This window comes from Phodopus roborovskii, unplaced genomic scaffold (assembly GCF_943737965.1).
Source record: "Phodopus roborovskii unplaced genomic scaffold, PHOROB, whole genome shotgun sequence".
NCBI lineage: Eukaryota > Metazoa > Chordata > Mammalia > Rodentia > Cricetidae > Phodopus > Phodopus roborovskii.
The window spans coordinates 18856379-18879583 of record NW_026126418.1 but is presented as its reverse complement, the minus strand read 5'-3'; the positions used below and the strand labels follow the sequence as shown (position 1 = coordinate 18879583).

The 23205-nt window shown below is 34.6% G+C and overlaps 2 protein-coding genes across 2 annotated transcripts; one reads left to right on the top strand and one right to left on the bottom strand.

Annotated features, from left to right (window-relative positions):
• The first annotated feature begins 1934 nt into the window (after nucleotides 1-1934).
• On the top strand, nucleotides 1935-2870 carry LOC127222025 (olfactory receptor 5W2). Its single transcript, XM_051183941.1, has one exon. It carries the CDS (start codon nucleotides 1941-1943, stop codon nucleotides 2868-2870), a length of 930 nt encoding a protein of 309 aa, XP_051039898.1. The 5' UTR covers nucleotides 1935-1940.
• A 4499-nt stretch (nucleotides 2871-7369) lies between these two features.
• Nucleotides 7370-8302, bottom strand: LOC127222024 (olfactory receptor 5W2). The gene has a single exon (XM_051183940.1). The coding sequence runs from the start codon at nucleotides 8294-8296 to the stop codon at nucleotides 7370-7372; it is 927 nt and encodes a 308-aa protein (XP_051039897.1). The 5' UTR covers nucleotides 8297-8302.
• Between the last annotated feature and the right edge of the window lie 14903 nt (nucleotides 8303-23205).

The following is a 23205-nucleotide window of genomic DNA, read 5'->3' as shown; positions in this document are numbered from 1 at the left end:
GATTGAAGACAATTATTTTGTCATGTATATGCACTAAGACGTGTGTGTGTGTGCATGTGTGTGTTGTGTTATACATATTACATATATGCAGATATACATACATTTGTACATTTACCTGATTACACACATATGTACCTTGTGGTATCTTTACTGAAATAAGTGTTTATAGTAGTGAATAGATGGTGTATTTTCAGAGAGGAATATAGAAGATATTAATTGGGCACACCAAATCCTGGGGGAAATGATTTCATAAACCTCAGTCCCAAGTGAGAGATGGCACAATAAAATACCACTGTAACAGTTTTTAAGCACTGAAGAACTGCTCTTCTCAGGTGGGTTCCCATATATATCTATTTTCAAAAACAGGGTATAAGCAAAGAAATTTCCATTTTTTCTTGCTAGAAACAATTTTTCAGTGAAGATTTTACTGACTGCTCAATATAAAAGATTATTAAATACAATGAATGAAAATAATATTTGAAGAAGAATCATGATTCTCATAAAACTTTAGAGTATCGGCAACAGCATATTTTATTTTAATCTTGCAACATAGCATGCACTACCTCTTTTATTCTTTTACTCATATGCATGTATTTTAGTGATATAAATATCATGTAAAAACTATTGACTTATTGTGTTACAATTAATACTTACAAGGTTAATGCATTATAAAAAACTATTCATATTATTTACATAATCTAAAAGATGCAGAAATATTTATCATTGAAATTCTTTTGTTCATCTAAACACATGAATGCATATACATATGCAAAGCACACACATAAAAACATATGATTTGACATATAAAAAGGAGATGCATTTTAGAATATCTATTGTGCTTCATTCTGATTATGTATACTTTTTTATTGTTAAGACAATGTAAGTAGAGAAACCCAAATGAATGTGATTTATTTTTTAGATGGTGCTTGTTTTTAGTCATCTAATTTGCAAGAAGAGTAATCTTTTGTTATCAGATTACTGCTAATGATGGGTAAGGAGTACCACTGTGAAACATAACAAATTCTAAAAGCAATGATTAAATAAATATCATGGTTTTAGTAAATCCTAAATTAATATAACATAGGCAAAGAAAAAAGGCTAGCCTTTGGACATACATACATTTTACAAAAGCAGTCAGCAGAGTATATGTTTTTATATATTTGGGCATGCACACACACAACAAACATAATAAAAGGTTGCTGTCAATTAGAGAGTGGGGACATGGAATGTGTGGAGGGAGTGGAACTAGGACTAGTCAGAGAAAATGATGAGGGAAAGTATATTAAATTTATCTCAATTTATCTCAATTAAAAACATTTTAAAATAATAAAACAAAAAGGAATAATTATCTACATTGTTATTAGTAAATGCTTATATTTTCATTTCTACAGCAAAGCATATTCAGTCATTGTTACTGTTATAAATCAATGACTATAATTCAATTAAATATTTTTAATCTCATGTGATCTTTCAAAAATCAAATATCAAAGCTAATTTGTGCATTAAAATATTAACGAATAGAAATGGTGTCCTTTTCATGTATAGCCTCTGTCTCTGACATCTGTGTTTATTTCAATTATTACAATTATTACAAAGGTCAAATGAGAATCAATATATCTAAAGTAATCTCTTGCAATAAGTAGTAGTGTTTGCTTTACATACATTACAAAATGAGAAGAATGTGGTAAACCTTCAATGGTGCATATACTCATCTCAGTTTCTCAGGTGTCTATTTTTAATGGTGCCATATTGGTTATTAACAAACAGATTAAGAAAAGGTTGCAAAAAGGCATCAAGACATTGACATTTTATACTATAAAATATATGAGAAATAACTCAATTATTTTCTACCTCTTAAATACTTTGCTGATATCCAGAAGTTAACATGCATTTGTATTTTTTTTCTAATTATGTCTCAAAAGCATAGACAGGAAGAAAGAATGGATATAGGAAATTGCTCGTTGAATGAATTCATTTTTGTGGGAGTTACCAATAACACTGAGATGAAAGGGACACTGTTTGCCACATTTCTACTAATTTATCTTATCAATTTTGCGGGGAATCTTGGTATGATCATTTTGATCAGGATGGATGCACAACTCCACACACCAATGTACTTCTTCCTGAGCCACCTGTCTTTCTGTGATCTCTGCTATTCCACTGCAATTGGTCCCAAGATGTTACTAGATATATTTGGCAAGAACAAATCGATTCCATTCTGGGGCTGTGCTATTCAGTTCTTCATTTCCTGTACCTTTGCAGATTCTGAATGTGTACTGCTGGCAGTGATGGCCTTTGATAGGTACCAGGCCATTAGCAACCCCTTGCTCTACACAGCAAACATGTCCAACGCGCTGTGTTTCATGCTCATGGCTGGGGTTTACCTGGTAGGAACATCAGATGCTTTGATACATACAACCTTGGCATTCCGCTTGTGTTTCTGTGGGTCCAATGAGATCAACCATTTCTTCTGTGATTTACCCCCACTTTATGTACTTTCCTGCTCAGATACTCAAGTAAATGAGCTGGTTTTATTCACTATTTATGGTTTCCTCGAACTGAGCACCATTTCAGGTGTCCTTGTTTCTTACTGTTACATCATCTCATCTGTCTTGAAGATCCACTCTGCTGAGGGAAGGTTCAAAGCTTTTTCCACATGCACCTCGCACTTGACTACAGTTGCTATTTTTCAGGGAACTCTACTCTTCACATATTTTCGTCCAAGTTCTTCTTACTCCCTCGATCAAGACAAAATGACTTCTCTGTTTTACACCCTTGTGATTCCCATGCTGAACCCGTTGATTTACAGCCTAAGGAACAGGGATGTGAAAGAGGCTTTGAAGAAAATTAAAATAAATAGATGTTTTTAAATATGTATCCAGAATCATCACCACATTTCTGCAAATTTAGCTATTCTCCAAGTTTTCCAGGCTGCCCTTGAAATTGTGAATCCTTTGTCTCAGTCTCCCATATCTAAGAATACTAGACTAGCCAAGATACTCTGTCTTGGATTGTATTTTATTAAATTGAATGCTATAGTATGCACATAATTACATTTTAGCCTTCATTTTGATTGTTTTCTTAAGTCTCTCATTGAAACATTATTTTCATAACCCAAATTTATTGACACCCACCAACAGCAAGTGTCAAGAGAATTCTGTGTCAAAGTGAAGCTATTCTACATAATTGGATTCTGGTTTATGAATCATAACCACTATGCTATATTAGGTGCTGTCTCTATTATGAATTTTTTAATGGTGAATCATCTTTTCTTTATTATGGTATGTGCTATAATCTAATGTAAGTCATGGACATAAATTACTCGATCTAGTAAATAACTTACTCAGCTTCAAACCTTTATAGAATGAAGTCTGTGCAGAATAATTCTAGAGGTTATGTTTAGAAGTTTTCAAGAAACTCTGTCTCATACCTAAAGATAAGCTCACTGAAGAAAGTAACAAATTCTAATTGGAGCATCTGGAAATTATAAATCTCTTATGGGTTACTAGTCCATTTCATCTTTAGATTTAAAGATGGTCAAATTAGCTTGAAAGCAAAGAAAAGAGCATGCATAAAGGTAACCATGAAATGTAACTGTTATCATTTTTCTTCTGTTAACCCTGCTTACTTCATTGTCTGGGTTAAATGTTCCCTTTGGTAGATCATAATAATAATCTTGCAAAGCCATTGTTAATAATATATAACTCCATTTATGAGAAGTATTTGTTCATGTATATGAAATTATGTATAACCTTTTTCAAGGACTGACTATATTATATACTTGGACATGGCATGTGTAAACAAATAAAAACATCAATTATATACTAAAGCAAAAGCAATGGTTGCCCCCACCAAATGAATGAATGAAGAATTGATTTTCAGCTGCATTACCTACTGGAGAGAAACTGAAAATGCATACTCATTAATGCCTAAAGCATTAATGAAACATAACACCAGAATTTGTGAATGATTCTTTTAAAATAAAATTATAAGAGACTAAAATAAGGAAGTAATACTGGTTAATAATTTGCTTCTTCAGTGGTATTCTTGAACTCCATTCTTTATTTTATTGATTTTACTTGGGTGACAATGAAGGTATAAATATGCTGAATTGAATGAAAACATTGCTGAGGTGCTGCCTAGCTGTGAAAAAATAGTAAGCTGTAAAGATTGCTGATGTCAACACAGACATTTCAGACCGATGTGTCTAACTCAGTGTAGTATTTACTTACAATCATCACCTGACATTTAAAGAGGAGGGTGTGTTTACAAAGGATGAGAGGGGTAAGGAGCTATGAATATTTCCCCAGACAGTCTCATTCAAGGCAACAAAGATTCTGAGGTTGTGTTACATAGATCTGTTCAAGTTTCAGACCAAAAACTAATATGTCTAATCTTCATTTTGGGCTATGAATTATTTTAAATAAATCCAAGGGTCAAACTTTCAACTTCTCCTTAGTCACTCATCATATTAAAATAATGAATTGGGTCATTGAATTCTGAGACACTGATGGCTTTTAGTTTTCATTTTGTTTTTTTTTAACATGTTATACATAATATACTAGGGTCGATGCATATTTGAAATGACTATATAAATGTAATAAAATTCATATATCCTTTGAGAAGAATGAAAACAATTTTGGCCTATTTTCCTCTTTTAATTTATTAGCAAATAAGTTCTATTGCATTTTACCTAATCTTTAAAATAATTGAAACAATTTTTACAGCCATGTTGTTTTTGTTACATGTTTGAGTTGTGATAAGAAAATGCCACATATTGGTAAATTTCACAACTCAGGAGAAAACATTTCCAAATCAAGATTAGGTTTGAAAAGTACTGGTAGTACATATTTTTTGATTATAGACAATCTGACCTTCACTTATTTCTAGTGCCAAAAGGAGAGAGGAAGCTACTGGGTTCTAAGTGGTAAGGTTCATAATCCAATCTCAGAGTGCACTGTCTTTTTTAATTTATCATTTCACAAAGCTTTGCATCATAATAACATTATTTTTATCATTTTTTGTGGAAAAAAATCATAAAACATATTACAATCATTATTTTATTCTCTCCCCATCCTCTCCAATCCTCCCCATCTAGCCACCCAACTCTATGTCCTTTCTCTTTTTTTGAAAAAAAAAGAAAACAACAAGAAACTCACACTCAATGTTTTGGTATTATTTCTATATTTGAGTAAAACCATCACAGTTATGACCATTGTTCAGTATTGCAAAAGAATGTGATTGGACTGAGAAATTATGGTTCAAATATGTGCTTATCTAAATGAAGAAGCCCTCTCAGGAATTTCTCCTGGGAACTTACAGTGTGGCAGATGGAACCATCAAATAGAGGAGAACCTGGTCTTTAATTCTGAAGTATTTTCATGCAGGATCATTTGATAATAAAGCTATACGAATGAATGTGTAATTGTGTTTGATAATTAAAAGAATCTTCACTGGCTTTCAAACTTAGGTTCATATCCATACTATTTCAAAATGGATTTTTAGGGTTTAACCATGAGAAACATGGATTAACAACATATAAAACATGTACACCAAGGACATTTTCATCCTCAAGATGTTTATATCCCAAGAACTTAATTATTTAGAGATAGTTTAGGTTTGTATACACAACCATTTTATTTACTTTCTTCAAACCATAAAGTGTCTATTATATACATAGAACATGCCTCACCCTCAACTAGAATTGTCTTAAGAGTGCTTAATGAATATTCTCAAATATCGTATACTATATGGGGTTTGGTATTATTACTCATTTGCTATCTCATGGTGTTTCCACCTATGACACTAAGGTTTTTATAACTAGGATGATTATTTTAGCAAATATATGCTTATATTTTCTCATTTTATGTAGCAATTTAAGAAATAGGTGCAAATTAATGTGAAAAGGATGCAGTTGAAGAGAGTTAATTAATTAGGGCAGAAAGAGAAATAATAAATTAGAAGACAATGGAGGAAATGGTAGATTTTACAGTTCTGCCAACTAGTTATGTATTGCCAAAATGTGGTACTTTATTGCGGTAAATAAGGATCAGGATAAACAAATAGGCCGAATAGATGTTTATTCAGGGAGAAATAACTTACAACCTAGACAGATAAACACCAGGAAATTCAACCCGATCCTCTCCTGTCCGAGTCACGCCAGAAAGAGAGCGCCTTTCCTGGCCCCCTCCAACCTCCTTCCACAGGTCACTCCGCCCATGGCTCCACCCCCCAATGGGCGTGGTCAGTGCCACAGAACTATCTCACTACAGTACTTGTTTTAATTAATATGTTTGATCTACAATATATAGATTTCCATACATCCTGACCCCTCTAATTGCAAAAATTATGCATAGATATTTTCTTTCTCACCATGAACATCATTTTTGTATAGAAACAGAGTATCTACCTTCCAGGAAGATGTTATCCTAAAACTAGATTAGACAATCTGCTCTGAAATTGAGTTAACAGGCTTTAAGCCTGCCATGTAGCTTGGTTGGAATATAATAAAGGAATGGAGTCATATGAGGAGAAATCTAAGTTCGTGGGAGAACAGTTCAAGAAAACAAGACAAGAGTCTTGTGACCTCAGTTTCTTTAAAGCACAGAAATGCTGTTACTGAAATATGTTTTCATGTTCTACCAAAGGTGTGATAGATAGGAGTTTACTTAAAATTACTAATTATTCCTTGCTGCTGGTTTTCAATTGTTTAAAACATTTTTATATGCCTCTATAGAAAAACATGCTTTTGCCACATATATCTTAGACTTCTGAATATATCCAGCTTGAACTCATGCAAATTTCATCCCTGTGATTTTTTTTAACACAATATAAATTCTTTGAAGCTCTGAATAAATTTGACTACTGAATGAGATTTTAACATCCTCATTAGCTAGCTCCACTTACTCAGGTCCTACAGAACACCCCTCACTTGCTGGCTCAAGTTCCCCAGGTCCTAGGTCTATAGAATAGACAAAATCTGTGTCAATTATGAGTATATAGTAATTGTTCATAATTCATCTATATATTATACTCACCACTGATTAATCTATTTAATTTTCATTGAAAAATTATTTAAATATGTAGAAAGCTATGAGTAAATATTCACCACACAAACTTTAAATTGGCATTGAGTTATAGGAAGGATATATAAAACTTGAGCACAATTGAAATTGTTGAGAAAATTTGTACTGAGAATATGACATAATATTTGAAAAAATAGAGCATATCTATTAACAGTGCTTTCTTAAAATTAGATGTGAAATTAGTAATATATTCAAGTAAATTTTCAAATACATGATGTTGTTTATATTTATGATGCAGATTGAATTAAAAGCAATTATGTACACATTGTATTAGATATTGTCAATCATCTCTTATTCTTCAGTTTCTCCAGAGCGTTTTTCACATCCTTGTTCCTCAGGCTGTAAATGAGAGGATTCAGCATGGGAATCACCAAAGTGTAAAACAGTGATGTCATTTTGTCTTGATCTAAGGAGTAGGAAGAAGTTGGCCGAAAATACATAAAAAGCATAGTTCCCTGGAAAATCGCAACTGCAGTCAAGTGGGAGGCACAGGTGGAGAAAGCTTTGAATCTCCCCTCAGCAGAGCTGATCTTCAGGACTGAAGAGATGATGTAACAGTAAGAAACAAGAACTCCTGAAATGGTGCTCAGCTCAATGCACCCAAAAATTGTGAATATTGCTAACTCATTAGCCTTTGTATTTGAGCAAGATAGTAATAGAAGAGGAGGGACATCACAGAAGAAGTGGTTGATCTCATTGGATCCACAGAAACACAAGTGGAAGGTCAAGGATGTATGTATCAAAGCATCTGCTGTTCCCACCAAGTAAACCCCAACCACAAGCAGGGAGCAAAGTCTGTTCGACATTTTTACTGTGTAGAGCAAGGGGTTGCTGATAGCCTGGTACCTATCAAAGGCCATCACTGCTAGCAGAAGACACTCAGAATCTGCAAAGACACAGAAGGTCAAGAACTGCAGGGCACAACCAACCATTGGAATTGATTTCTTCTCAGCTAAAAGATCCACCAGCATCTTGGGTCCAATAGCTGTGGAATAACTGAGGTCACAAAAGGAGAGGTGACTGAGGAAAAAGTACATGGGTGTGTGGAGCTGAGAGTCCATCCAAATTAAAATTATCATCCCAAGATTTGCCAGAAGATTAGTAAGATAAATTAGCAGGAACATGGTGAAAAGAGTTATCTTCATGTCAGAGTTATTGGTAATCCCTGAGAAAATGAATTCATCTAAAGAGGAACAGTTTTTCTTGTTCATTTTCTTGTATAAACCTTAAAAATTAATATATACATATATAAGTTCACTGTATGTTTATTATGCAAGAATATTATTTTGTCTTTTATAGTTGCTCCCCAAAATACATAAAATTATACTTCAATCTTCAAATAAGATTGTATCATCATATTTTAATAATCTATTTAAAATAGAAATTAATATACACTGGATTTGAGAAGTCATTCTTGACAAATAAGCAAGCTTATATGTCATTTTCCCTGAAATAGCCTACCTTGACAGGAAAACCTTTATATTGTTATATTTTTTTAAATTTGTGGGACTAAATGGCAACATACTGTTCATATTCATTGTACTAAATATATAAATATTCATGAAACTATTCAAAAATCAAGGTTTTATGAGAAAAAAAGTAAATCTTGAAATGATAGCCATATTCTTAGTAAAAAATAGCTATTAGAACATTCTGATATTTGTGATTTGTGAGAAATGTGTCTGTTAACATACAGTAATAAAAATAATTCCTGATTACTTTTTACTTCAAATATATGTGATTTTTGGCCACTATACTCATTGACTATCTGTTGGGAGCTTTTGAAATAGAAGGATAATTCTAATCATTCAATGGAAAAGGCTAAAAAATAGTTTAAAGAAAATAAAGTCACATATGTATATAAATATCTGAAGATATTCTATATTTAGTGTTTAAGAATGGAAAAAATATTAGGCTAAATAAAGACTACCAAGTTATATGGCCTCATCATGTGTGTGAGCAGTTATATGCATTTTTATGATTTGCCAAGTGTGTGTGAATTAGTTAATATGTAATTATTAGAATGTAAGGATGCATGTTTATGAGAGATTTTGATTACCTAACGATGATATGTAGCTCACTGAGTTTTGAAATTTAAAATTTTTATTTTAATGTTCTATAAAATAATATTTATTTTAAAGCTTTATAAAATAGTAGTCAAAAATACAGATAAATTTAATTAAGGATTTGGATTCACATATGTATGTTCACACAGATTGAAATGAATAAAGAATACTTTCTAATAATCTGTTGAAGGAAAATATTTAAAATGTGATTCAATAGATACTAATAACTGCAGTCAGAATCTTCTTATTCTGAAAACAAATATTATTATCATATTTTAAACAATATTACCCAAGAAGACTGTATAATTAACTAAATAATTACTTTTACCTTTACTGAAATGGTATTTGTAACCAAATATTAACCATATATTATTGGATTTGGAATCTCAGAAACTTACCTGAGGTGAGGTTTTCTTTTCTTTTGGTGGCAGAATATGAGAAGATAGCATTTTAGTATATAATATATCACTTGGGACTTATGTCCCTGCAGCCTCTTCCCTTTAGGTTGTGATGCTGTGAAAACATCAAATTAATTCTACATATGACCTTTTATTCCCTTGTGAGTATATGAAGTTCCTCATTAAAGATGGAACTATAATTTTTTACTATTGTCATCAACTTTGTCAAAAGATTATCTCGGGTTAATTTTATGTTGTAAAATATATAGAATTTCTATATGTGTTTTATACAGAAAAAAATACTATTTATTTTATTTAATTGAACCAGAATCTAATGAAAATGAAGTATCTACTCCTAAAACATTGATGTCTAACTCATCTTCCAATTTTGAAGCACTTGACTGATTTAGTGACTGTAATTAATTTTGAATATTTTTTGGTTTTGTTTTTAAAGTGAATTATAATTATATTATAATTAGTTTTTTTAAACAATCTTATTTTACATACCAATCCCAGTTTCCCCTTCTGTCCATCCTCCCACTCCCCCTACCAACTTCCCACCCCATCCCTCATCACTCCTTTTGAGAGCCTGTGGCCTCACATAGGGAGTTATGATAGTCTGTCACATCATTTGGGACAGTACCGAGGACCTCCCCCCATGTATCTAGGCTGATCAAATTATCCCTCCATAGGGAATGGGCTCCCAAAAGACAGTTCAACCACTGGGAATAATTATTGGTTTGATTGGCAGTAGCCCCTAAATTGTCACCCATATACAAGGAGCATACTTTGGTCTTATTCTGGTTCCCCAGCTGTCAGTCTGAGTCAGTGAATTCTCACTTTCTTTCATCAACTGTTTTTGTAGGTTTCTCCAACATAGTCTTTTTCCCTTTGTTCACATTATTGATCCTCCCTCTCTATAATTGGACTCCAGAAGTTTGGCCTGGTACTTAGCTGGGGATCTATGCATCTGCTTCCATCAGTTACTGAGTGAAGGCTCTATTATAACGATTATGGTAGAACTCAATCTGATTATACAGGAAGGGCATTTAAGGTAGCCTCTCCACTTTTGCTTAGATTCTTAATTGGGGTCATCCTTGTGGATTCCTGAGAATTTTCCTGAGTGCTACATTTCTCATTAAACCCCTAATGGCTCCCTCTATCAAGGTATCTCTTCCTCTCCCCCTCTGCCCTCCATGCAACTCTACCTTCCTGGTATCTCATGTTGTCCTTCCCCCTCCACTTTTTTATAGGTATACAGTTTGTATACTGTTTAATTGATAATTGATAAACCAACTGGTTCATTTTTAGTATATCCATACACTGTATGCTATTTAAAATACCTGCTCCTAGAATAAACTTTTTAGCACGAGCCCCGGTGAGATCTCTCCACCATATTCTCCTATTCCAGTTCGTAGGAATTTTCATAAGTGATATTTTTATCACTACAAATGGTGAAGCATTTATGTTACTAGGAAAGTCTAACAGCGACAGGCAATCTCATGAATCAATGTATATAGGGGCTAGAGATATGATGGCTTGATGACTAAGAATACATGTAACTCTTGTAGAAACTGGGTTAGTAATTTAACACAAACATGATATCTCACAATCATCTATAACTTTAATTCTGGCAATCAGGTACTGTCTCTTTTTCTCTATGTGTACCTGGAATATATGTGGTACACATATACAATGACAAAAAGAAAAAAAACACTCATGCACATTTAATAAAAATAAGCTTAAAACTAATTCCAGAAACAATAATATAAACTTTAATGGTTTTCTTGTGACACATTTCCTACCATTTTGTAAGCTTTTCCTTCACTTGGATGATTGTTTTCTTTAGAAAGTTTTGGGTTTTATGATTATAATTTTTATTTACATTTTTCCAATTTTGCTTCAGTTCTGGAGAGATGGCACAATGTTTAAGAATGCATAATGACTTAGCAAGTTCACTTACTAGCACACATATCAGATGTCTAACTAATTTAACTCTAGCTCTAGGGAACCCAACAGTCGTTTTTGGACTCTATGGGCACTATTTCTCTTTCTCTCCACATGCTATAACTCTGACTCTTTTGCAGGGTCTTGAGACTCTTTTTCTCATATTGGGTTACCTTTTCCAGCCTTGATACTTTGTCGTATTATATCATCTTTTGTCCTATTTGTCTGTTGTCTTTTGGAGGCCTGACTTTTATCTGGGGAAAGGTGAATGGGTCTAGAAAGTCTGATGCCTTTGTAATTTCTATCATTTTAGAATTTTCTTGTTATATTCTTCCTGTTTACCCAGTTAGTATTGTAAACTTCTTGTGTCTTTGATGGATTTAAAGATGTGGTAGTTACAGTTACAATATTTCTTTGTTACTGAATTCCGGAAAGAAACTTAAATAAAAGATGTAAAATATATATTAAAAGACAAAAGATGTAAAATATATATGACTGAGAGACACAAATGCTTAATTTGTTTACCTAAGAAAATATTTTGAGGCCTAAAAAGATAGTTTTGGATTGATAATACAAGTTAAGATAAAAGTAAATTAGGTACAAAAGTTTGGAATCACCAAGATAGAATAGATAATGAAATATTTTCTCTAAATTTGACAAATACAGATAGATTGAACATTGTAAGTGTGTTCCTTACTGGATAATTATCCTACTGTATATAATTTTACTTTATTAAACTTAAAACCATTTCTTTTTATTTATACAAAAAAATGAATAAATGTTGTGCAATATTTGTAAACTGTATGAGAATGTATAGCGATGATTGTTGTAATAAAACCTAAATGGCCAATAGATTGTCAGGAAGTATAGTATAGGGAGGACATCAAGGCAAAGAGAGAACTATAGAAAGAACAGAAAGTCTCCAGCCAGACACTGGGGAAACATCATGAGCAATACGGAGAGATGAAGTAACGAGCCATATGACAGAAAATAGACTAAATAAAATGGGTTAATAGAAGCAGGAGCTAGTGGAACAAGCCTAACCTAAGGCCATAATTAATGATAAGTCTCAATGTCATTATTTGTGACCAGGCATTCCAAAGAAAAATCTGCATACCTATGAAATTTATATATTGATCCTCTTATAAAATGTAGTAGATAAAACCTTTAACCTGCATCTTTTATTTCAGTCATTACTTTTTTTCTTATTCTTTAAGTGAAAATTCAAAAATAAACAAAACATTTTAACCATTCCAACAAGGCTCTGGGAATATTGTACAAGGAGAATGGAAAGATTGTATGAGCTAAGAGTTATAGATGTGGGATGCTACTGCTTGGATAATAACCATCTCTAAAAAGATAGAAATGACAACACTGAGTCTGAAAAGAATGGACCCTGAGCAGCTAGCTAGTTAAGGATAGGAATAGACTCAGTGTGACCTTCCTCTCATGGTGGACCTGTTTATTTTGGATAGAGTCACAGAAAGTAAAAACATTTCTTTCAGTTATGTATCTACAGATGACCCCACCATCTCCAATGGAATCATCAATCCTATTATGTAGACGATATGGCTGAAACTATATGACTCAATGATAGCAAATAACATGAAAGTGGGAAAGTGACAGATGAGGAGACGGGGAATAATTAACATGGATGGGATAAATTGAAGAATGTGGGACAAAGAGAGCAATCAGAACACATTTTATAAGTGTATATACTTGGCAAAAAAAAAAAAAACTTAATTTAAAAATCCTCCAAAGCAATGGGTTTTAACAACTTTTATAGATAATACCAAATATAAAAAAATCTCAAAATTACATTGTGAAAGACAGAAAGTTAATTTTCATTTTTAGTTCTATTTCCAAATTTATTTTGTTTTTTGTTTATTTTAGATATCGATCCCAGTTCCCTCTACCTCCCATCCTCCCTAACCCTACCCCTACCATCCCATTCCCCATCACTACCCAAAGGGAGGGTGAGGCCTTCCAGGAGGGATCATCTAAATCTGTCAAGGCATTTGGAGAAGGGTCTAGGCTCTCCCTTCTGCCTGTACTTTAAGCGCGTATCCCTCCACAGGGAATGTGCTCCCAAAGTCCTTTTATGCACCAGGCATACATCCTGGTTCCACTGTCAGAGGTCCCTTGAACTGCTCAGGCCTTCGAACTGAAACCCACATACAAGGAATATGGGTCAGTCCAATGCTGGTTTCACAGCTATTAGTCTGGGGTCCATGAGCTCACCCTTGTTCAGGTCAACTGTCTCTTTGGGTTTCTGTAGCCTGATCTTCATCCTACTGCTCATCACTCCACCCATTCTGCAACTGGATTGCAGGAGTTCAGCCCAATGTTTAGCTGTGTGTGTCTGCTTCTGTTTCCATCAGCTACTAGAGGAGGGCACTAAGATGTCATGTAAATTAGTTATTAATCTCAATATCAGAAAAGGTCATTTAGAGTAGCTTCTCCACTATTGCTCAGATTTTTAGTTTATGTCATCCTGGTAGGTGTCTAAACATTTCTCTAGTGTCAGTTTTCTCTTTAGACCTGTAATGACTCCCTCTAACATGGTATTTCTTTTCTTGCTGTCATCTATTCGTCCCCCAACTCAATCTTCCCAGGTCCTCATGTTCTCCTCGCCCCTACTCTTCTACCCTTCTATTTCTCCTAAATCTCTCTCCAACCACTGGCCCCCAACCCCACACCAAATATACTCAGGAGATCTTGTCACTTTACTCTTCTGTGGGAGACATTGTATGACTCTCTTTCAGTCCTAATTGTATCCTACTTTCTCTGGTGTTAAGAATTGCAGGTGAGTGATCCTTTGCTCTATGTCTAAAATCTGTATATGACTGAGTACATACAATGTTCCTCTTTTTGTCATTGTGTTACCTCACTTAGGATGGTTTCTTCATGTTCCATCCATTTAGCTCCAAATTTCAAGATTCCTATTTTTTTTTTCCTGCTGAGTGGCATTCTGTTATGTAAAGTTACCATATCTTCTTTATCCATTTTACAGTTGTGGGGCATCTAGGTTGTTTCCAGGTTCTAGCTATTACAAATAATGCTACTATGGACATAGTTGAAAAATGTCTTTGTTGGATAATGTACACTATAGATAGAGAAAACAAGATGTTACACACACACACACACACACACACACACACACACACATACACACACACACACACACACACACACACACACACACAGATTTTCCAGTACATAACTACAAATCCAGACCTACAGAAAATTCTAGAAGGAATACTCCAACCGAACTATACTCACAATGCATAGGCAATAGATAACCCCACTTTACCAAAACATAAAAGAAAGAGTGGGCAAGTGTACTCACAATACCACTGCCAACAGCAAATGTAAAACAAACAAGAATTAACAATCAATGGTCCTTACCTTCCCTCAATATTCATGGTCTTAACTGACCATTAAAAAGACACAGACTAACAGAATGGATATGAAGACAGAACCCATCCTTCTGGTGCATACAAGAAATGCATCTAAGCTTCAAAGACAGGCACTACCTCAGGGTAAAGGGTTAGGAAAACATAGTCCAATCAAATGGACCTAAGAAGCTAGCCGGTGTAGCTATCCTAAGATTTAACAAGGTAGACTTCAAACCAAAATCAATCAAAAGAGATGAAGAAGGTCATTTCATTTTCATCACAGGAAAAATCAATCAGTAAAAAGTCTCAGTTCTGAATATCTATGCCCCAAATATGAAGACACTCACAATCATAGCAGAAACATAACTAAAACACAAATCTCACATAAAACCTCATACACTCATATTGGGAGACTTCAATACCCCACTGTCACCACTAGACAGGACCACCAGACAGAAACTTTAAAAGAAACAAAAAAAAAAAAAAAAAAACTAACAGAAGTTATGTCCAAATTGGATTCAATACACATCTATAGAACCTTGCATCCAAACACAATATAAATCTTTCCAGCTCCACATGGAACCTTCTCTAAAATCGACCACATACTCGGCAACATAACAAATCTCAACAGACACAAACAATTGGAATAGCCCACTGTATCTTATCATAACACCATGCTTTAAAATTTGAATTCAAAACAATGCAAATTTCAGACCTAAAAAGTCATGGAAACTGAACAATGTGCAATTGCACCATCCCTGGGTCAAGGAAGACATAAAGAAAAAAATTAAAGATTTACTAGATTTCAATGAGAATGAAGACACAACATACCAAAACTTATGGAACACTTTGAAAGCAGTGCTATGAGGAAAGTCATTGCACTAACTACCCATATGAAGAAAACAGAGTATAGTCACATTAGAGAATTAACAGCACAACTGAAAGCCCTAGAACAAAAAGAAGTAAACTCATCCTGGAGGAGTAGACATCAGGAAATAATCAATTTGAAGGCTGAAATCAATAAAGTATAAAGTAGGAAAGCAATACAAAGAATCAATATGAAAAAAGTTGGTTCTTTGAGAAAAGCAACAAGATAGACAAACCCCTATGCAAACTAACCAAAAAGCAGAGAGAGATCATGCAAATTCAGAAATGAAAAAGGGGACATAACAACAGACACTGAGGAAATCCAAGGACTCTTCAGGTCATACTTTGTAAACCTGTACTCGACAAAATTTAAAAAGTTAATGGAAATGAACAAATTTCTGGATGGTATCACTTACCAAAATTAAACTAAGAACAGATAAGCAATTTAAATAGACCTATAATCCCTAATGAAATAGAAGCAGTTATCAAAAGTCTCACAACCAAAAAAAGCCTAGGGCCAGATGGCTTCAGTACAGAATTCAAAGTAGAGCTAAAACCAATACTCCTCAAATTGTTCCACACAATAGAAGAAGGTTCATTCCTAAACTCTTTCTACAAGGCTACAATTACCTTGGTATCCAAGCCACACAAAAACATAACTAAGGTAGAACTATAGACTAAGCCCTCATCAACAATAATGCAAATATACTCAATAAAATACTGGCAAATCAAATCCAAGAGCACATCAGAGGAGTCATCCACCATGACCAAGTAGGCTTCATCCCAGGGATGCAGAGATGGTTCAACATAAAAAAAATCTATCAATGTAATCCACTATATAAACAAATTGAAGAAGAAAAATCATATAACCATCTCACTAGATGCTGAAATAGTCCTTGACAAAAACTCACTCCCCTTCATGATAAAAGTCTTGGAGAGATCAGGGATAACATGAACACACCAAACATAATAAAAGCAATATACAGTAAACCAACAGAAAACATCAAACTAAATGGAGACAAACTTAATACATGTCCTCTAAAATCAGGAACAAGACAAGGCTGTCCACTCTCTTCATATCTTTTGAGTATTGCACTTGATGTTCTAGCTAGAACAATAAAACAACAAAAGGAGATCAAGGGGATACAAATTGGAAATAAGAAGTCAAACTTTCACTTGTTGAATATGATACGATTGTTTGTATAAGTGACCTGAAAAACTCTACTAAGTGTAGTGAGATATCCAGCCCACCCACAATTGTTGTACTGCCCATGCCCATTTGAGTAGGGTTTGAGTAGGGACAGGTGTAGAAATGACCTGGGAGAACTAGGTTTGGGGCAGGAAACCCAGTAGTCTCTCTTGTGCTTCTTAGTCGGAGACAGCTTTTGGAGGCATCCTTGGGACAAGAACCTGCTGGTGGCCATCTGTTTCAGTTTTAAGTGATTTCTCCCTGAATAAACATTCATCAGCCTTCTGTTTTCCCACATTCATATTAATCCATGATATCTGGTACCAGGAGTAGAATATAGATTTACATGGGATCTGGGGAACAAAGTTTATTCTAATCAGAGGCATTTGTGCTGCCCTGTGTCTTTCCCAACCCCAGCCTTTCAGCAAAACTCCACTGCCTCACCCCCCCTCCCATGGCCTTTGGTTTCCTTGCTTTGAAGAGCTCATAGGCACTAGGTGCTGCAGCCTTCTCACCACAAAGCCCTCCATTCTAATTGAGACATATTTCAAGGACAGCTGATATTAATTGATCCCAATCCTTAGGAGTTGCCTTGTTATTCCTTGCTGCTTGTCTGTTTTGGTTTGAGCCAGTCACTGCATGGTAGCCTACTCAGCCCCTGAGGTTCATGAAGGTGCCCAAAGCGTAGGTGCCACCACAACCACCACCACTGACCCAAACTACAACCTGGGTAGGGTCCCTTGACTAAATCAGCAGGACACACTTCAGCTAGTACTAGTACTGCAACTCAGCTCTCCTACAACTCCATTGTCCAGTGGCTCTGAGACTGCACTGACAATAGCTGCTTCCTGGCCCTTTCCCATCCCCCCACATAGAACTGAGACTTCATTCCCAGCTGTCTCTGCTCCTACAGTCCCAGTAGGTTTCACTCTTGCATCTAATAACATTTTGCTTATTAGTTCGCTAAGACCTATTAACAGGAGATACCTCCTACTGCCATACAGCATTTGGTGGTACACCTGCGTCACCTAGGGGCCAGGTTTAATTACTGCAGGTTGAGGTCCACAACAAAAGCATCAAAGTCCCAGGAAAGCAGGGTCATAATAAGGTAATTACAACATCCTTCACAAATGAAGGTGATATAATAACCTTACCTATGGAGGTTAATCTTACGATACAGGAATTAGAAAACCTTTTGTTTCATATATGGAAGGAATCTTAGCAGATGAGAACAATGAATTAACTAATATATACATTTTCCTAATAATGACAATTAGTTTCATGATCAATATAATATTTTTAAAGAAAGGGTTTGATATCAGAGCTAAGAATAAAGAACTTGTACAAACCATGGGACACTTAGTAATAAGGATTCAGAATATTTAAAATTACAATGTAGAACTGAAAAACAGAACACATAACAGAGAGTGCTTACGAAAAGGGTTTAGAATATTGAAGATGGCAATGACGATGTGACAGGTAGAATACAAAACATGGAACATAAAACTAACCAACAAGAAAACAGAATTTGTTTCATGCCCACTGCCTCAATGACCAAAACAAAATGCAATGCATTTACACCCTAGCAGAAACAGCTCATTCCTTATCTAGACGAATCGACAAATACGATTAAAATACAAGTCCCCCAAAGCACATGGGAAGTGGGGGGGGGTCAGTGAATGGAGTGGGAGCTAGGAGAAAGAGAAGGGAAAGATAGGAAAGCATGTGCGTCTAAGAAGATTGAGTCAGGGTAGGAATAGAAAACAGAAAAGAGAGAGAAAGAGAGCAAACATAAAAGAGGGAGCCATTATTGGTTTGAAGAGGGTAAGAGGAAGGGAGGTAGGGAGGGAGAGCTGGGATTGACATATAAAATTTAAAAAAAAAAATAAATTAATAATAAAAAAAAACTGGAATGTCAGATGGAAAAACTGGCAGAAATAATATGTTCCGTGTCTGAGGATAAAGGCAAGCTAGCAGATAGAACATTGTTTCTGGAAGTCAGTTTACAGGCCATTCAGATAATATCTAAGGATGAGAATATTGGAAGCATATAATCATTTGTAGTAGAAGAAAATAAGAAACTGACTGATTCAATAAAATCTCTGTAAAGTTATATGATTCAAGAAGTTCCAACTCTCAAAGAAACAATGATGAATAAATTGTAGGCTGATGGGAGATGCCATTATGTATATATGCTTCTCATACTGGTTAATGAATAAAGTACTGTTGGCCAATAGGAAAGCAAGATAGAAGGGACTAGGAGACAAGGAGGAAAGAGAAAGTAGTAAGGAGGGTCAAGATGGAGAGTCTGGAGAAAGCAGAATGCCGGCGGGCTCCCCGGTAAGAGAAAAACATAAATCAACAGAAATGGGTTAATACTTAAGACAGAGCTAGCCGATAAGAAACAAGTAACTGGGCCAACAGCATTATATCAAATACAGAGTCTCTGTGTGTTATTTGGGTCTGGCGCGGCGGCAGGACAAGACCAGGCGGCGGGCGGAAAAACCATACTCGTTACAGTAGGCCTTAGAAGACCTTTAATATTATACACCAGAAGAAGAGGGTGTAAAAGAGATTAAAATTTTCCTACACCTTCTAGGCTCAGGGGACACTTGCCTAAGGTCATTATTACATCACCAATGGCTTTTCTTGTATCTCTTACTGAAAAAACAGCATTTTCATTGCATATCACTGGAAACCAATAAGTATGAAAGATTTAAAAGGTATAAAGGAAGCAATAGTCTCTTATGGCATGCACTCAAAACATGTGGAGCAATTAGTAGAATGATGGGCAAGGAAAGATAATGTAATTCCTAAGGATTTGGGATCAATTAATATCAGCTGTCCTTGAAAATTCATCTCAATTAGAATGGAGGGCTTTGTGGAGAGAAAAAGCAAAAGCTCTTGTATTTCAGGGATTAAAGAAATGTCATAAAGCTCCAAAGATAAAATTCTTGCTGAGGGTCATTGTGCTGATCCAGAAACTCTAGCTGCATATGATGAACACATCTAAAGTAGATATAATAGAAAAAATGTTTGAGAAAGTAAAGGAAGTTCTACCTTGCTGGAGATTTCAAATTGCACCTTAGAAAATACAAAGAGGATACTCTATCAATTACTTGGGGTATAAAATAGGGCTACTGAAAATTAGACCACAAAAAGTACAGATAAGTAGAGATCTTTACCAGACTCTTGATCTTCAAAAATTACTAGGAGAGATTTCTCAAATAAAAACCAGTATTTTAGAAGAATGGCATGATTTGAAAAACTTGTAAATGGCCCTCAAAAGGGGATAAGGAATTGAATAGTCCATGAATACTATCAGCTGAAGCTGAAAAGGAATTAGAATGGGTAGAAAAGAGGATACTAGAAGCACATGTGGACTGTGTAGATCCAAAAGTAGACTGTATTCTGGTTATATTACCATCGAGAGAATAACCTTCAGGGATTTTGATGCAGAGGGATGATGTTATATTAGAATGGATATTTCTACCACATAAACCGATTAAAAAACTAAAAACATACATAGAAAATATCTCTGATTTGATAATAAATGGTAAATTAAGACTTGTCAACAGGAAGGGACCCAACAGAAATTATAGTAGCTTTACTGATGACAAAATTTCCTCCTTAGTGAAAGATAATGAATATTTAGAGAGTTTGCAGTAAGTTTTTGGGAATGATTAGCAACAATTATCCCAAAAGTGAGAGAATCAAATTTATTTAAGAAAATGATTTGGATACTTCCATGCATTGTAAGAAAATCATCAATCTCTGGAGTTCCTTCATTCTACACTGATGTAAACAAGTCAGGCAAGAAAGAATATAAATCAGGAAATGTAAGTAAAGTAGGCAGAATTGTGCACCATTCTCATGGTATATATGAGTTTTACAGAACCCATCAATATAGCCACTGACTCTCAATATGAAAAGAGAGTCATCTTACACATTGAGATTGCAGAATTTATTCCTGATGATACAGAAGTTCATTGTTTATACAAATGCAAGATACTATCAGTAACAGGAGTCATCATCATATATATATATATATGTATATATATATATATACATATATATATACATATATATATATATATATAATCAGATCCCATATGGATCTGCCAGGTCCTCTAGCACAAGGCAATGATGAAATTGATTAGTTATTAATAGGATGTGTACTACAGGCCTCAGAGTTTCATAAGAAATACCACATGAAAAACAAAGGTTTAAAATAAGATTTTTATTCCACTTGGAAACAAGCTAAGAAAATAGTAAGGAAATGTCCTAAAGGTATAAATAGGAATGAAATATGACAAATATATGTGTTTCATTTTGCAGAATTGGAAAAGTTAAAATATGTGCATCACACTATAGACACATTTTCAGGGATTCAATGGGACAATGCTCTGATCTCTGAAAAGGCTGATTCTGTTATCACAGGCCATTATGTGCATACCTGAACAAATAAAAACTGACTATGCTCTAGCACATGTCTCCAGCAAATTGAAAGTTTCTTGAATATTATAACATAAAGCACATAACTGGTATACCACACAATTGTACAGGACAAGCAGTAGTTGAGAGATCTAATCATAATTTAAAAGAAATGCTCTATAAACAGGCAGTGGGAACCAAGACACCCAAACAAAGATTACATAATGCTTTACTAACATTAAATGTTCTTAATGGTAATGAAAAAGGAAAAAGAACTGCAGAAAGACACTAGACAAAAGAAAAACTTCTGAACTAAACCAGCCAGTGAACTTCAAGTATGTATTGACCTCAGTATGGAAACCATGATATGTGCTACATTGGGGTAGCCCTTGTATCTACAGAAGAAAGATCTGTGTTGAACAAAAGAAACATCTTAATGAGTAGAAGTTATATGTCATCCACCAAAGTAGTTCCCATGAGTTGTGTGGAGACCTCTCAAAGGTAGGGGAAGAGTCTGTTCTGGTCTTTACAGGAAAACAGAAAACACCCATCTTCAAACAGCCAAAAGACAGGGAACATGTAAGTACCTACAGAAGATAAGATAGCTCTCCAGAAAGTACCATCTGACGAAGAAGAATCTTATTTATGGAAAAAAAACTAATTCTAGTGAACTATTACGATTCAGGTATCTATTTCTCTTTACTTCCTAGTACTCTTTTAGTCCCAGTTCATGTAAACCAATGCTGGTGTTGGAGTTGAATTTGGCCTTCCTCCTCTAAATTCAAGCATGTTGTTAAGATTAAATTCACTGTTTCTGCTTTATATCAAGAAGCCAATTGATGTAAGGCAGAAGAAAATAAATTTTGGGTACTGTGGTTTGCCTTTACTCAGTTTTCTCTCTGAAATCCTAATTTTCCTCATATACATTTCCATGCTTAATGTTGCCTTTCCCAATAGAAATACCTATAAAAGTTGAATTTTTTTGTGTTGATATTGATGTCTAAGTTTTCCACAAGAAACAGTAACAATTCAAACTTTTAACTCTCCAGAAAGAAGATGGGGGCCCCACTTCATCGTCTGATGTATCTGGACTACAAACAGCACCCTAAAACCAGTTTGGGACTGTAACGCTGGAGACAACTCCTGACTAGCTAGCTGATATGCTGCACCTTCTTATTACACCTGGCCAGAGTTTCAAATAGAGCTTTAATCTAGCATTTCCTGCCACACAGAACTAGCTACAAAAGTTGCTAAAACTTTTCTTCCTACAGGATTCCATGAAGTCTTTGTCCTCCTACTTCAGCAAGAAGTCATTTTAAGATAAAGATGCCCCCTCTCCCTATTGTTGGCTTTTAGGGATAAAATTCACCTGCATAGGGTTGGTTTTAGTTTCTTAGGATTGGGTATGGAATGTAATACTCAGACTAGAGTATCTCTTTTAGATAGGTTTAGGGTATGCTTGGAAAGAATATGGTTTAGATGGAATATAGGTAGATTAACTTTTTTTCTTGTGAATTATCTTAGTAATTATTAGCTATATACAAGTTACATTGTTGTAGATTTTTATATGCTGTAACCTATGTAAAATTAAGTATGTATTCCTTTCTCAGATGATTTGTATATTATATTTTCTCAATTTTATGAAATATTTCTGTTTCTAATGTTCTGTGCACAATATCCTTATCATATTCTATGTATGTATACCATTACTTATATTCAAGGCATTTTGTATATCAATACAATTTAGGATATTTTTATCTGCATTATACAGTTCTACCTCTGGTCAAGACATTTCAATTCTACCTCTGTTTTAGAAATTTA

Excerpts from the sequence above, each read along its gene's own strand:
- LOC127222024 (XM_051183940.1), bottom strand. The coding sequence starts at position 8,296 with ATGAACAAGAAAAACTGTTCCTCTTTAGATGAATTCATTTTCTCAGGG.
- LOC127222025 (XM_051183941.1), top strand. The coding sequence starts at position 1,941 with ATGGATATAGGAAATTGCTCGTTGAATGAATTCATTTTTGTGGGAGTT.